The following is a 16,204-nucleotide window of genomic DNA, read 5'->3' on the forward strand; positions in this document are numbered from 1 at the left end:
TTAATGACTGACAGCTACTGTGCATTCAATTATGATAAAGCCCTCATGTTCAGGCTCCCTCGCTGCCGTGCAAGACATGGTTCGCAGCGATCGGAGGAGGAGGAGGTAAATCAATCCAGCAGGGGAAACAAGGCAATAACAGTGGCTTGCATGAAAGTGAACGTTGGCGTACACGGGGAGGTATATATCCCTTTTTTGTCACATTCAGCCCTTGCCGGGGAGGGGTGGAAGGGGGTGGGTATAGTTCCCAAATTTTAAAAATTTGGGAACTATACCCACCCCTTCAGTTCAATTTGGTAATTCACCCCTCTCGGCCCCTTTCAAAGCATGGGGGCATACTGTGGGGCACGTGGTGAGGCCTCCTCAAGGTTGACCAGGCGGGTACAGACGATTATCCTCTCAACATCGTCACCCCTCTCTACCGCGAATCATGGTTGCTCACCAGGCTGATGGATTCAACATACCACATGGTGATGATACGCATTACATCTCAAGAAAGGACCAAGGCGAGGCTCTCTGTCTCGAAAATGATGGACTATGCCGCCCTTTACGAATTTCTACCTCAAAACGCACATCCATCTACCTAGTGGTATGGCATGGACAGCACGAAGCGCCAGCACACCTGGTGTTATCACCGTTCACTCTTCCCCAGTACCCTCACCAAACTTTCTATGGGGCATACCTTTGGTATACGCGTTGCTGCGACGAAGGTCCGAACCAAGATGCCATCACGACAACGCTGCGGCGAGTATACGATATCTTTTTCCCGCTTGGCAAGTGCCATTTCGATAAGCACAAGTAAGTAAAGGCTTTAATATTATCTTGATCATTTACCGCTAACATAGGAGCAGTCAACAGGAAGTGCACGTTGGCGCCTTCACAGAGTTGAGCTGCCACGAGAGGGCCCAATGTGGCCTCGATCGCCTGCAGCAAGGGCCCGATTCGGCACTCAAGAGACCGTTGAATGGCAGCTTGTACGAATCTCATCATTCTGCATCAGAAGCACCAATCGAAAGATTACCAAAACGACGCCGACAAGATAACTCAGAACAAGGTAGTCTTACGCCAATCGATTCACGACAAGAGAACCCACGGCCCGACAGCCCACGACAAGAGAACCCACGACAAGAGAACCCACGACAAGAGAACTCACGACAAGAGAACCCACGACAAGAGAACTCACGACAAGAGAACCCACGACAAGACAGCCCGCGACAAGACGATCTAGAGAAGGTAACGCAAGAAAATAATGCTAAAGCCATCATGAAGAAGGCCACGGATGGACTGAAGCAGCTGTGCGTTAAGGACAAGGCCACACAGGTGTCTCGTTACATTGACTTCGTTGTAGAGTTGCCTGTGCAGTTAATCAATGGCTGCGTACAAGTTAAAGAGCACCAGAGTGAGCTTCAAACTCAAAACTCAACTACCATTTGGCAACTCGGCGGTGATCATCATGCCGAAGCTAAGGTTACGACATGGTTTTTATTCCTAGTATCAAGCTGCTTGAAAATGGTCGAGACAAATTTAGGCATGAGCGCACCGTATCTGGGCACCAAGGAAGAAAAACGGAGATCACGATGGGTCAAAGGTATATCCGTCCTGAACAGAATTATTGATCAGATGGGGTTTATGGGGTTTCGGCTTTACGATGCCTATGCTAGTAAGTGTACATCTATATCAAGGTGCCTATCCTAAACGGTAAATCTAGAGAACTGTTTTTATTTCTCCCCATATGCTGAAAAAGCAGAGGACCATCGCAATAGCATCGCCGATTTAGCTGCAAAGTTGATTCTCAGAGAAGGGATACAAGCCCCTGCAGACTCGCGCGTTCTTTATATTCCGAATCTAATCACGAGCATCTTCAATGCTAATAATAAGAAATCCATATCGTAAGATTCATTTTACCTCCTTCGCCTCTACATCGCTGACATTTCAACTTGGTAGACAAGAAGACGTCTGCAAGGTCTTAGGCCTAGAGTCCTTCGCTAAGTTCCGAATCGACTCGGCATTCGTCCCGTTGAGAGAACTACACGCGGAGCACATGCGGCTACAAAGCTCTCGAGCGAGAAGAAACATAGAGTCTTTATCCCATGACGACGGGCGGGAGGATTTTCTTGTCCGGGATTCTCCCAACGCGGCACAGCCAACGCCGGCAAGATCTCCTACAGCCGCCTCTGATACCCAAAGAGTGGAAACTTCGTCTAGCTCGAGATCCGGTTCAGAGAGCACAGAATCTCCTGACTATGCCACACCCAACGAGGCTTCGAGGAGCTTTCGACAGCCGCAGACCGAACACCCCGCCACGGAGCCAGGCGGCGAAGTGAACATAGCAAGGAAGGATTCGGGTCTCAGCTGCGCACAGCAGCTATCAACGCAAGAGTGTTTGCCCAATCAGCCACTCTCTCAGGGCGTCGTCCCATTGAACCCAGCCTCGGCAAATCCTACCATGGCAGCCCTCAACAACCAAGTCGAGAGAGTGGCACATCAGACGCCTCCAGCGTTTAACGTTCGAGGACAGGAAACAGTCGTCCCAGTCAATTCCGGTTCTCCTCTAGAGCAGGACTTTCCGCCCAACCGACCGCATAGTCCTCCGCCGTCTCATCGCCCCGCAGAGGTGGCACATCAATGCCAACCGGGCTACGCCCCGCCACCGCCGCCCACGATCCAGATACGGCCAAACTCGCCAACCATTCAGAGTCACGGCACAGAATTCCCATTAAATTGCAGATCAGGGTCTCGGGGCGAGCTTCCAATCCAGACACCTCCAGCCAGCCGACAGCCGAGCCAGCAGTCAGAGGCTGACACAACGCATCAGCCTGCAGTACGGGCACCGGCCACAAAGGAGCAGGCAAACACAGCATCAAAGGATACCGACCTGGACTCATCGATGCAAGACCCGCCACCTGTCAAGCCATACGGCTATGAGCCATCTCATAGCGCCGCAGAGACGCCATGCTATGCACAACAGGGCAATGTTCCACCCCACCCACCTGCAATCCGGACATCTCCAGACACGGCGCCGATGCAGAGCCATGTCGCCAGAGCACGTTCCCTTGAGTCCCGTCCGGAGCTACACCAGGTTATAACCCGAGAAGGCTCAGGCAACCCACGGACTTCCCAGAGCTCAGAAGCCTACTTGTCCCCAAGTATGCCACACCCAGCGTCAGCCCGACAGGACTGTCCATCGCCCCGCACAACGCCCCGGGTGCCCGTGGAGTCGAGAGTCACAGAACCACGGACGGATGTTCCCGTTGATGCGAGCCAGGCCCCAGAGTTTGGGCAGGGAAGTTCAGAGCCCCAGGACTTTGAACACATGGATCCTTGGCCCATGATAGATAATATGATCTTTGATGATGAAGATCCTGACTTCTGGCGTGGTTGGATTACTACTTAGGTTCCACAGGAAGCATAATGTAAAAGAAGACTCCCTTAGCCCCGCTCCTTCCCTCCAGCACACCCCTCTCTCGTTCATGTGTCTCCCCCAAATGTTTCTCTTCAGGTGTGCATATCGTGTCTGGCATGATTATCAATCCCTCTTGGGAAAGCCAAAAATATGGGACAGCCTTGGCCCCGTTGCGCTTGATGGAAATTTGCATTGAATCCGTGATAAGGATAGCCAGGCCAATAAATCCCGGATCATTGTAGATGCCATTCTCGTCCAAGCCAAAGATTTCTGGCCGGGGATGAGGAGCTTCCCTTGGCCTCAATCGTTCTCCATCTAGCAGCTGATGGATCTCCGGTATCTTGAGATCAGATTAGCGAAGGACCTGGGGTTAAGCTTGGTTCCTAACCTTGCCACTGGCGAGAGAAGAAAGCCTGTTGCATAAATCGGGAGCGTTGTATACCCAGAGTTTCTTGTGTCCATCTATCCTCACAGCTGCTTCGCCTTCGTTGACCGCCGTTCGTAGGTCACCAAGAATTTGCGCGGCCTCATCAGGCAGTTCCAGCTTCTCGGCTCCGTCGCGTAGCCTCAATTTTTCGTCCAAGGCATCTGGCATCATAGACTCAGTGTCGGGTTCAGGGTCATAAGTAGAGGTCTATCTAGGTCATGAAGAAAATAAAGAGGAGGATATATGCTGGCTTTATAGGATAGTGCAGACACTGATGGGAGAACATGACGATGCACCGGGCCGTCGAATGGCTCGATGCCAACGAGCATGAGTTGTCACCGCCAAGTGGGGACAACCGGTACCGGATAAAAACGAAGATCCGAAGAACATGCGATTGGACTACCGAGTACGAAGCTACCCTAGGCCAACAAGACCAAGACCATGAAGGGGCGTAAAACATATTGTAACAAGTCCCTTGAGAAACAGAACTTGTAGAAATGCAAGCAGAAGAAGAAAAAGAATGTCGATTTGGCGATATTCTTCCAAAATTAGCTTCGAAGACCACCAGAAGGTGATGCTTACATATCAGTCTCCCATTAGAATTTGTCCCACCCAGACTCACGTTTGTTTTTCTCGTCCAAAGGCTCCATGACTTTGATCACGTCGAAAGCTTGATTGCTCTCGTTAGAGGATTCGCCTTGTTCTTTCTTAGGTCAACAACGTTCTTCGTCCGTTATGCAATGCCTTCGTCGTCCTTACTAGAAGTATCATCCTGGTCCTTCACTGGGTCAACGCCGTTCTCCTTCTTTTCCGCAGGCTTCTTCGAGAAGTCCTCAGATGGGCTCATGATGAATTATAGCGTAGGACACAAAGTTGTTGTTCGGATGCTAATGTTCGGATGCTAAACAATAAAATCCGAGCAAACAGACAGCAGGCGGGAAGGACCAACTAGACAGGGGATACCAGTTAGGAGGTTGGGGGTGAAGCAGCTGTCAATAATGTTCTTAAGGAGAAACTGTCAAGGAACCAGTCTCACCGAAATCGACGGGATACCACGCCTGTTATAACCTCGAGGAACTCCAGGTTTGAGGAAGTGAAATGCATCCCTGGGTGCTTGCATGAAGCAGCCCGCTTCCCTGACTTAGCCCACCTAGCAATCTGCAGAGAACCGATCAATTGCAGAACAAACAGTCCGACATTGCCAGCACACAGACCATCATATGCGGCCTACCTCCTATTCTGTTCTAGTCTGCCTATGGTGTGGTTGCGTGCCGCTGTCAGCTCAGTTTCCATCACAGCTCATGACAACTTGAAACAGACTTCACTCCCGTAGCTTGCCTGAATCCCTGCAAACGACCTTGGAGATGAGTGTGTCCGCCTCGAACACGTTATGGGCCTGCTCTTGTTGTCTCCCGTTTTCGATTGCGAGAAGATCTCGGCCTAGTTGCATGCAAGAGGCCGCATCCTCGCTTGCATCGACTCGGTCTGCAGCAACTGTTGAAGGTGTGGGCCAGGTCACTCAGCTAACAAGAACATCACAACAACCTTGCAGTTGCAGCATGGAGTTCGCGGCGGCCCTCGAAGCAACATGATGGAGGGCTATCTGAAGGCAATCGATCAATCATAGAGACGGGGGAACTGACCCGCAGGCCGCCTTAGGCGACCTTTCTCTCATTCCGGTCTAGCCTACCTGTGAGGCGGCAAGTGGTTGTGCGTCGTTCTCAGCCTAGTTCCCATCATATGCTCGTCATGAAATAGGGCCACTTTAGAGAAACAGAGAGACTAGCTAAAGCGACCTATATTCTCCAAGATCTACATTGAATTCACTATTCAGCCTCTGCTCTCACGGAAATTGCAAGACCAATAGGTCATTGTCAATCACGAACGCTTCCCTATAGCTAGCGAAGTTGGCAACACGAGTGACCGATGATAACCCTGCAGTTGTGGAGTTGTTCAAACAGCTACGACATCATTGTCTCCCAGACCAGCTTTTGCGGCCTACCTCATGTTTCTTCTTAGTTGGCGTTTATGTTGTGTATCGGCGTGCGGCGATCCCATCGTGTTCGTTCCGTTGATATGCAGGTCAGTCACCAGAGACGGATTGGTTCGCTTTGATACTCTTAGCGTTAGGGGTCTCATTGGCTCAGTGTCTCCGTGTCCCCAGCACCCAATACTTTAGCGTTCTGGAGTCTCATTGGCTCAGTGTCTCCGTGTCCCCAGCACCCAATACTTTAGCGTTCTGGAGTCTCATTGGCTCAGTGTCTCCGTGTCCCCAGCACCCAATACTTTAGCGTTCTGAGACTTTATTGGCCAAGCGCTTCCGTTCACATGCCTCAGCCCCACCTCAGGCAACCAAGTCGTGATTCCGCCTTCCGCCCAACTGATCGCATCCATGATGTCTTCCTTCGTGGACCATAGCACGAGAAACACCGAGAACCAGGGCGTTGATGCCCAAACAGCTCAATCTTGAGTATCCGGAAGTCGCAGAGCACTTAACGGGCTTATCATAAACTTACCTGCGCCAATCTCCTCGCCTCGCCTGGCGCGGTTAGACACGACCTTCGTGATTCTACGGCAACCAAGGCAGCACTTTCCCCAGCGCATCTCTCAAACTCCCAAGGGCTCTTGTAATGGTTCGCCCCCCACCCCCTGTTACGATATGACTCTTTTCTCATCGCCATTTAGTCCTTCGAGAAAAAACCTTTAACCGAGGGGACGGATTTCCTCAAAGATGCTAGGTCCCCGCCTCTCTCAGTCACGGGAAAAGGACAGAAGGTGTACTGGGTAGGCTGCATTCTGAAGGTATACGATATGACGAAGCTACAGGAGGCGCCGGTAGAGTATGAGTCCTGCGATGGAGAGGGAGAGGTACCAGTCGGTGTAGGCATATGGTTTGGATTGGGAAAAACAGGGGAGGGGAAAGTCAAAGAGGTCTAAGGTTGTATTGTTGACAGGTGCAGATACTGCGGAAACAGATTATTTATAATAGCTGTCCCGAGTAATAAATGCAAAGATACGTGGATAGTGGCTCTATCTTGAGCATTATCTGAAAACTCGATGGCTATACCATCCGTCTCTTCTCGACCTTGACTGACTGAATCCCAGCAAGACGGAGCCATCAGAACTGCCTCTTTCATGTCGTTTTGAAAGGCAGATTGAATGATGGCGTGCCGACAACCCCTAAGTGTCATCTTTGGAGCTGATACCTTGAGACGGCCGCTGTTGGTGGTCATGTATCGGTGGCCAGCCTTTGGATCTATCTTGACCTCCGCACCAAACCACTTTTCGGCCAAGGATGGTACCACGTCGGGCATTATTTCGAGCGCCATCTCGCACGCCCAGGATGACATGGTCATCCTTATGGCAGCGTGATAGATACTTGATACGCCCCTTTCATTCGAATCCGGGTTCCTTCCAATTGCGTTGTAGAGTTCGGTTGAGAACAGAGGCAATGCTGCAGCAAGATGAGCGTTGACGTAAACGAATTCTTGCGTCATGCTAATCGCGGATGGCTCGATGGACACGGGTTGAGAAGGCATTCGCGGCGGCGCGCCATCGTCGTTCGACCGTGGGTTTAAACTCGATGAGCCTGTGACAGGTGCTGGCTGTTCATCCCTGGCAGCCTCTGAGACACGTTAGTATGTATGTTCACAACCATGTGATAAAAAGGGGCGAGATGAATACGTTGTGTCTCTCCATGCTGGAGCATTGCATCGGCGGCGTTGCTCTGGACACCGGCGGCGCGAGATCTCTGCACGCCGGAGAGCTTCTGTTCACACGTTGCTTTCACGTCTTCTGGTATAGTTTGTGCTACTCGCTCGGCGATTCTTTGTTGTGCTTCGGCCGATAGATGTTGAAGGCTTAAGAATGTACGCTGATACCTGAGTTTGCGGTTGTCTGTGGTATTGCGCTTTACCCCGCAGGAGAACTTAACGAGATAAAACGCAAGCCATGTTGCAGCACCCCTCGCCTGGAAAATATGGCCCACGCTGTTGTTGCTATTGTCCTGGGTAATTTGGGCCTGGACCCATGCCTGCCGGGTACCCCGGGGTAATTTTGCATGTTGAACGACTCTATCGACGAAAACTTGGGCAAGTTCACTAACGGTCTCGTCTGTTAGAGGCGGCGAATTGTCTGGCATCGATGTAGACATGGTGAGTGGGGTCATGAGGCAACAAAGAAGAAACATAGGCTAACACGCTAACACGAAGGAATGTAGAGGAGGAACGCGTAGGAACGCGTAGGAACGAAGAGCAGGAACGAAAGACACTAACGAGGAAGAACGCGGAAGAACGCGGAAGAACGCGGAAGAACGCGGAAGAACGCGGAAGAACGCGGAAGAACGCGGAAGAACGCGGAAGAGTAATACCGAAATGTGACGCGTCTCGACTAGATCTACTACGCGGCGCACGCTAATTGGGCAAAGTGGTGATGCTGAATGCTGGCAGGGATTAACACCGTCAATATCTGGCCCCCAATCCAAGGCACCAGACTGAAACTCTCATCAAAGGAAAAACATGATACATCACAACATGTGATTCGTCAACAATAGGGCTGACGCACAGGCACAGGTCTCCGCGAGAAAGCGCCAGCCTTTGGATTGTCGCCTTGTTCGACGCGATCGAACAGACTCCTCACGGCCAGTGGAAACCCGCCCCGCATTAGTGCTGGCGCCCGCCCAGCCAATGCCCACCACGTTCTAAGCGCTCCCATCTGTGACCTCAGATCGAGGCGGCACCATCTGCGTTGCCGCCTTATCTTATTCGAGTAGGCCTTTTTGCACATCCCCCGCGGTCGGAGGGGGAAGCTTGCTCAAGTCAAGATGCTCTGTAGCGTGCTTCGCTTGCTCAACATCAATGCCAAGTGGCTGGAAGAGACGCTCGAGTTCGGGGTAACGCTTAAGGGCAAGTCCAATATTTTGGACGTTAAGCTCTTGGACGCGGGACTCAATGACAGACTTGTATTTGCCACCCAGCATTCTCAAGTCTGCTGAATCATGAAACTTGCCACGAGTGGCAGCGGCCCGCAGTTTTCCCTTGAAGAGATAGAAGGGATCGAGGAAAGACGAAGAACCTGGGCCCAATGAGGGGCCTTCAATGGAAATGACACTCCGTGGGACCCCCATCATAGAATATTGCGCGCCTGAGAGACAATCGTTAGCACTGCGCTTGGATCGTGATCATGACTAGAAGCTCACCCGGAAATTGCTCGCAAAATATTTCCACTAAGACGGCATGGCTTTTGTCGGGTCGGTCAGACCACATAAAAGCCACGTAGTCCTGACGGCTCTGTGAAATCGCTTGGAAGCCTTCTCTATTGTCAAGAAGCGAGATTACCTGCTCCTTGGTAACGGAAGCTAGGCAATCAATGTCCTTGCTCTCGCGGGTACCTCCCATGGTTGCGATGGCGTAGCCGCCGAAGATACCAAAGTCGATACCTTCTCGACTCAATATGCCGTGCAGCGCGATTGCGGCGTCATTAAGACGTCCTTGTATCATATCAGCGAATCGAAGGGGGGATGTGCCACGTCAGGTCAGCAACAGCAGGCGACAAGAACAAGGCGACAAGAACAAGGCGACAAGAACAGGGCGGGAATGAGAGTTATGATATGGCATCGGTCGAGCGAATGGGGTTTCTGTCGATGACGAGGCTGCCAAGCGTGCATTTCGAGGGCTGTAGCTTCGGGCCGGGAGCGTGCATCGGTGCTTAGGATGGTAACGCAATCGGGCTGGCTTGTGTCGGTCGGGGTCTAGGCGGCATCGGCGTCGACTGATTCCATCCCAAGGTGATACGTCAGCCCGCCTGAATAGTACATGTTGTACACCGAGACTATCTCACCCACCCTGTTTCCTTTTCTCTTACACTCACTCAAACCCGGGGATCAGCCGTACGCTTTCCGCCTCTTTTGGGCCGCTGATGAAGCAGGTGATTGTATTGTCCGAGTAGTAGTCGATCCTTGACTCCTTGCCGTGAATTCGGTTCATGACCAGCCTAAGGAGAGCTGGATCAGAGTCTTTGAGATTTCTTTCAACCCAGGCTTCGTCTAGATTCATGCCGTCAACGAGTTGCTCGACAGCAATCATAGCCATGTCATCTTGTGTCTCCAAATACCTCTTGGCCAATCCCCTGAGCAACGGGGCTAGACGAGGCAGTGGCAGGGCGGCAATGTCTATGAGGTCCAAGTGCGACATTTCTTTGCTGATGTGAACCTTGCAGTCTGCAAAGCGAACAAGGTGTTTCTCGATGGGACTGAGGTCAAAGAGAGCGGCGGGGAAGATGGTGATGGCTTGGGGCGGCTTGGTCCAGAGCGTCGTCCGCACGCGTGGGAAGCCACGTTTGTACTCTGTGTAATTGTTGGATTCGCTGTCGCTCGGAAATGGCTCGAAGAGTCCTGTATAGCATAGTAGACTGGTGGCGACAATAGATCTGGATTCTGGTACACAGATCTCCAGATCCTGGATGCGGTCAGTCGTAGCACAAGCCCTACAAAACACGGATACTCACATGGTGTACGCGTGGAACATTGTAATAGTTCAAAGCCATTTCTCCAACAATGCAGACTGGGACGCCATGGTGATTGAGTATAACGATTGCTGCGCGCGCCGATGTTAAGTTCATGGTGATCGCCTGCTCTGTCAGCTTGAAAGTGACCCAGGTCGGTGCGGTTGGGAAGACACATGTGACATGGTCAGGGGCTCCATCCCATTAATTGCATAATCAGTGGGAACATCAAAAGCCACAGCGGCACCAGGACAACCACTCTAGCAAAACACACGCGACACAACCCAGGCTACTCGATAATGAGATTAGAGGAGCATCTACATCTAACCTTTGGCCAGCGAATTGGGTTTTCTCATATAATAGACCACCGCAAGAATCTCGCCGAGTACCTTAAGGTTCTACCGATGAGGGCGCGTTTGCGGGCACTTGGAAAGCTGCTGCATCTTTCATCGACTGCCGAAGTCCAAGTGCTGTCCGATCTCCATCTAGAGGTCGCACAACAATATTTATCCTACACATTCCCGGCAACTGCTCCACTTCTTCTCTTGGGCGGCGATATTGGACGGCTTGCTGATTATGATGGATACCTAAAGTTTCTTGAAAGGCAGGTTTGCCGGTACAAGAAGGTGTTTTTGGTACTGGGAAATCACGAGTTCTATGGTCTGGACTACGAGACTGGATTGAAGACATCGCGACGTCTCGAGGCAGAGCCAACCATCGCCGGCAAACTCCTCGTCCTCCACAGAGCAAGATGGGACGACCCCGACTCTGCCCTGACGATTCTAGGGTGCACGCTCTGGTCAGCAATCCCCAAGGAAGCGTACAGTGTCGTACAATCCAAGGTCAACGACTTTAAAAAAATAAACAAGTGGAGTGTTGAGGGCCATAACGAGATCCATGCACAGGAAGCTGCATGGCTTCGGAAGGAAGTCGCACAAGTACCGTCGCAAAAGAGGCAACTCCTAGTAGCGACACACCATGCGCCCAGTGTACATGGCACATCTCGGCCAGGGCATACTGAGAATCCGTGGACGTGCGCCTTCGCGACCGATCTGGCGGGTCAGGATGGGTGGAATAGAGTGAATGTTTGGTTCTTTGGCCACACTCATTATTCAACGGACTTGATGTGTAACGGAGTAAGGCTGGTGGCTAATCAGCGAGGGTATGTTCTCCCTGGGGCTGCTACGCTGAGCGAAGAGAACAAGAAAGAGAAGGACGCTCACAGCTTTGACGTGACAAAGATTGTCAGTATGTAGCAATTGATGGGATGAGTTTGTCTTCATTGTATACTGAGCGTGGGATAACAATTGCCCCGGCTTTGTGTGGCCAAGAGAAATATACTTCCCGCCCACCGAAATTGAACGACCACTCCTTCGGCCCCTAAGGGGATGTGGCACATTACAGCCATGGCGTCCAGATAGGACGCGATTGACGAGCCAACTCTTCTTGGTGGTTTATGTGACTTCTCTTCAGTGAGAGAAATTCTCTTTTGCCATCCGGGATATCCCGAGGTGGGCGGTTGCTCAGACTTCAACATACTCCTGTCGCTAAACGTGTTCGACGACGGATGCAAGGGCGATTGCGGTACGGCCCTCACAGAATGTGCTATCCTCGCGAATAGCCAGTGGGACGGCTATTTCTCTCTTGGCCAGCATGGTGTGTGCAAGGTCGATCCGCTGGCTGATGGTATCCTGCGCGGGGAACGGTATTACTTTTGCCTATCTGACGACCCTGCCAACGACCGATATCCTGTCATCCCAAGATTTAGTGATTGGCGATTCCCTCACGGCAATCTGCCGTCGCTGTGGGAAAGGTTACGGGAGCAACTTAGAGCGAACCGCACGGGCAGGAACAGGAACACCAACTGCGCGCTAAGCAACTATGGGGATGCGGTGGAAACGGCTCACCTTGTGCCATCTAAACAGGAGTACTGGTTCAGGGCCAACCTGATGAAGCGGTAAGTAAGCTTCTTTCCTCCCCGGTTACTCGCTGATCCTCGGATAGGTATTCAAGCACCTCGCTATTCTCGACAACCACATAAACTGCCCGGCAAATGGAATGTCTCTGAGGTGCGACATCCATAGGATGTTTGACGAGAGACACTATACCTTTGTACCCAAACCAACTATTCCGAGAGAACATCTGGATCCAGCAGTATTGCCTGGAGGGTCACATATGGATTCAAACAATGGCGAGCAGCGAGATGAAACCGGCATTCACCACACCACTGCCGGCCTATCCCAGGACGATTTGCCTCTACGGCCAGGTAGTGGAACCGCAACTAAGAATTTGGCCGGTCTCTATGTCGTGGCACATGTCTTCAACTCGACCCCATCTGGCGACCTTCCCCGTCTCTTGCAAAACCGACTCCTCTGCCTACCGCCACCATCAACGTCAGTTGACTTCCTCTTTGCCCGCTTTGCTTGTACCATTTTCGCACCCTCGGTATTCAAGTACTTCCTCGACTCCAATCAAGAACGGACTCTTCTTGTTTGGAACCAGGAAGAGCTGAAACACGATATCGAAGAGGCGAGCTCGGAAACGTGCCATCGTATCTAGGACGCGTCCAGTACGAGAAGCGAGAGTCTAAAGAAACCACGACGAAACAGACCCCAAGAGAATGACCACGAAGGTTGGGGGATACGCCGGATGCATGTGGTGTTGTGTCCTAGGATCTCAATGACGATACCTCGGGTACCTCACTGGATGAGCCTGAGCGTGGAAGGAGGAGGAAGCGCAAGCCGGATAAGGAGGGATTGGCGATGGTGAGCGAGGTGGCTGGGTTTAAAACGAGTAGAGAAGAGCCATAGATTACTCCCCCTTCTGGTCTTCTCTTACGGGCGTTTATTAATGAATTGATGACAACAACGATTTGCATTCCATTTCTCAATAATTCTCACTGTCTAGCATTGCATGAATAGCCCATCCCGCCCAGGATCACTCCTGTCCCCCTACTGTACGCAGTCGTGCTGGTAATCCGTTCAATTACACCAAAGGCCGCCCGTACAAGCATCGCATCTATTTCCATACTTCCCTCTAAAACTGCTTTTACTTTTTCCCCTCACTTTCCTCTATTGTCTTGCCTCTTCTACAAACAGTAGTGTACTTATACTTGCTGTAGAAATAGCAACTGGTAGTAGAATGACGAATTAGGGCCTATTCAATACCTAACCTTATCTCTTTCACCATGTCAGAGCGCGTGTCCTGATCTACGCCCAAGATGATTGCAAGCTGGCATTATCCAGCAGGCTATTACGTATGGCGGCACATGCCCGTGACCTCGATCAGCAGTTCGAATGCGTTTACTCGTGGATGTGAACGACTCAGCGGACGCGAAGATACTGGATTGCCAAGCGAGGCGGAAGTTTCGCCTGGCCGATAGACGGCACGGCGGACTGGAGGAACTCAATAGACGAGGTATTACCAGGGCTTGGTAACGATCTTACAAGTCTAGGCAGGGACAGAATTATAATCGCCTTACTAATCTATCTCAACGATTTGATAATAAACCCTTTCAAGGAAATGGGAAGGAAGAGGAGTCGATGTGTTCTCTGCTAGCCCTAAAGTATGCAGATCTATGGCAAGCCCTTCGATTTTCTTAGCTGCAAGTCACATTCTATAAATGTCGCCCTACCCGACACACCCTCTAATGGCCGCGTGAGGTATTATCTTTCACCGATATTCCTGAACAATGGTGGCCAGCGCTTCCATGAGGCAAGGCAAATAAACCCCAGTAAGGGGCTTCACGGGCCTGGTGGCCTTAAGGCAAAAGGCGTACCATGCATGCATAAATGTCCCGGAACATGTTATTAGATTTGACCTCCGGGCAGCATTAACCCTATCATGCCATGATGTTCTTCCTCCGTCGTCTGTGATGCGCTGCCTCACCGTATTTTATTACTCCGTCCCTCATCGTCACAACCTGCCAGTTGGCGCTATTTTCGGGCATGGAAGAATCTGAAGGTGGTCGTACCGCATCCACGACAGCGCTTGGCGCAAAGAGTAACGCCTCGCCTGTTCGCAATCCCATGATGTGCGAGACCAGGGATGTCAGCGAAAGCGACTGATATGCCGGGCGGCTGAAGTCCCTTGTCCCGCCTGCATCAAAGACATCAGACCCGCCTGCCAGGTATCGTCTGAGTACTTGCAGCCAATCGGGAGATGTAAAGCGATGAATGCTGGCTATAATATAGAGATCTAGGAGACGAGGAGATATCGTGGGGTTCTTGGGTTGAGATGTACCCGCACACCCAAATGACGTTGCAGGCGGATGGTTGACAAGAGTAATCCCGCGAACGACTGTCCTTCGTTATTGTCTGTCATGTACTTGTGCGCCTCGTCAAGCGCTATGACTCTTCCCAGTTTAGTGCCTTGCTCCAAGAACTGGCTGAGACAGATGCTAAAGAGGGAGCATGCCATTTCAGGAGATATGTAAGGACAGGAGAGGCCGACGATGGTCAGCTGCCCGCTCTGCATTCTCATCAGTATACCGGATGGGGGATAATGATTAAATGGACTAGCCACTGATGTCCATTTCATTCCTTCCTGAACCTCAGATGCTGCAGATGCATGGTGCCCAGGCGCCACAGATTTGTTCCCGTCTCCTCATGTGTGCCTCCAGGTCACCCTGGAATGGAACACAAGCATAATGCTCTAAATCTTCATTTAGCTTTTTCTCAGTGTTTAAATCAGGCTTGTGCGAGCAAGTATGGCAGACATAGTGCTGTAAAGAATCGGCGGCGTGTTGTTGCTTAGCACTAGTGTGTGGAGAGTCTCTGGCAACATGAACAGTACGTTTGTGGGTGCTCGTTCTCAAGATGTTGCTCGAAGGATCTAGACATCCCAAAATTCTGGTCATAGGGCTTGCAGTACACTATTTTGAACTCTTGTCTGCAACCTGGAGGACTTCAACTCGATGCTGGCGACCGCGGATCGGAGTCTTGTTGATGATCACGATCTTAAGCGTGGGGTAATCTCGTAATAATTAGCACATCATGCTATTAGGATGTCAGCAACAGCTGAGAGAAGAACCAATATGCTCCACCAATGATCAGAGACAGCAGGCAAGTCACTGGGTGATTTGTGATGCTATCGAGGTTGAGTTTGACAAGACTTATACGGGGGTAGCTAATGGGACTATCAGCTTTGAACGCATGAAAGATGCTCTACTCGGTGTCTACCTCAGCTAGCCCCCCTCTCTATGTGTTGATATTGGATCGTTCCCGTTTATCTCATCTGGTTCCCCAGCTTTTAGGAATGTCACCGCCCCCCAATCCCACAGCCAAGTCAAGCATTAGCCATAGTAATCCTTAACATAGCTATGACTGTCTTTCCATATTGAATTCCGGTTAGAAGAACAGTTTCCTCCATCATATTGACTAGGCCATCAGTGGTTTTTCGCTCCTTGCCCTGATCATCGGTATTATCGTAGGAGTACAAATCAGAAACTCAATATTTGCAGAGGTCAGGTTGGCGCGCGTAACTTAGCCATATATTTCTATATGCTAGTCAACGGAAAGGAGCACAGCTATTCTAGGGATTTTGCTCGCCCTGGGCTTGCAGGTCTTGGGCTTCTAAACTGGTTATAGATCGAGCCGGGATGCGGTGAAGGATTAAAGGCTCGTGGATAGGGAAGCAAGGGGCAATTTCTAATCCCGCCATGAGGCGAGGCATATTGAATATATAGATTCCTAGTGGAAGTCGATAAACCTCTATCTCGTGAATGCGAGCAGAGGTGTAGGATCCGAGTGTATAATATCTGAATCTCGTTCCAAGATAAGGAGTCTGGTGGCAGACTGGCAGTCCACGTCACATTTACATCAAGCGAGATGAACAAAATTGGCATCACGTACAGCACGCTAAACTGATACAGT

The 16,204-nt window shown here is 51.0% G+C and overlaps 5 protein-coding genes across 5 annotated transcripts; 2 read left to right on the forward strand and 3 right to left on the reverse strand.

Moving 5' to 3' along the window:
• Nucleotides 1-430: 430 nt before the first annotated feature.
• On the forward strand, nucleotides 431-3,394 carry MRS44_013975 (uncharacterized protein; the record flags this gene model as incomplete). Its single annotated transcript, XM_065617412.1, has 4 exons — nucleotides 431-798; nucleotides 852-1,660; nucleotides 1,709-1,889; nucleotides 1,945-3,394. The coding sequence occupies 4 exons, from the start codon at nucleotides 431-433 to the stop codon at nucleotides 3,392-3,394; spliced, it is 2,808 nt and encodes a 935-aa protein (XP_065473484.1).
• Nucleotides 3,395-3,773: 379 nt separating this feature from the next.
• On the reverse strand, nucleotides 3,774-4,677 carry MRS44_013976 (uncharacterized protein; the record flags this gene model as incomplete). Its single annotated transcript, XM_065617413.1, has 3 exons — nucleotides 3,774-3,991; nucleotides 4,453-4,533; nucleotides 4,590-4,677. The coding sequence occupies 3 exons, from the start codon at nucleotides 4,675-4,677 to the stop codon at nucleotides 3,774-3,776; spliced, it is 387 nt and encodes a 128-aa protein (XP_065473485.1).
• Nucleotides 4,678-6,763: 2,086 nt separating this feature from the next.
• On the reverse strand, nucleotides 6,764-7,983 carry MRS44_013977 (uncharacterized protein; the record flags this gene model as incomplete). Its single annotated transcript, XM_065617414.1, has 3 exons — nucleotides 6,764-6,793; nucleotides 6,848-7,455; nucleotides 7,515-7,983. 3 exons carry the CDS (start codon nucleotides 7,981-7,983, stop codon nucleotides 6,764-6,766), a joined length of 1,107 nt encoding a protein of 368 aa, XP_065473486.1.
• Nucleotides 7,984-8,589: 606 nt separating this feature from the next.
• MRS44_013978 (uncharacterized protein) lies at nucleotides 8,590-10,448 on the reverse strand (the record flags this gene model as incomplete). The annotated part of the gene is made up of 5 exons (XM_065617415.1): nucleotides 8,590-8,972; nucleotides 9,028-9,318; nucleotides 9,477-9,579; nucleotides 9,722-10,285; nucleotides 10,335-10,448. 5 exons carry the CDS (start codon nucleotides 10,446-10,448, stop codon nucleotides 8,590-8,592), a joined length of 1,455 nt encoding a protein of 484 aa, XP_065473487.1.
• Nucleotides 10,449-10,630: 182 nt separating this feature from the next.
• On the forward strand, nucleotides 10,631-12,890 carry MRS44_013979 (uncharacterized protein; the record flags this gene model as incomplete). The annotated part of the gene is made up of 3 exons (XM_065617416.1): nucleotides 10,631-11,579; nucleotides 11,805-12,288; nucleotides 12,416-12,890. 3 exons carry the CDS (start codon nucleotides 10,631-10,633, stop codon nucleotides 12,888-12,890), a joined length of 1,908 nt encoding a protein of 635 aa, XP_065473488.1.
• Between the last annotated feature and the right edge of the window lie 3,314 nt (nucleotides 12,891-16,204).

The sequence above is a fragment of the Fusarium solani genome (genome assembly GCF_023522795.1).
Source record: "Fusarium solani strain SB1 chromosome Unknown bctg00000009, whole genome shotgun sequence".
Taxonomy (NCBI): Eukaryota; Fungi; Ascomycota; class Sordariomycetes; order Hypocreales; family Nectriaceae; genus Fusarium; species Fusarium solani.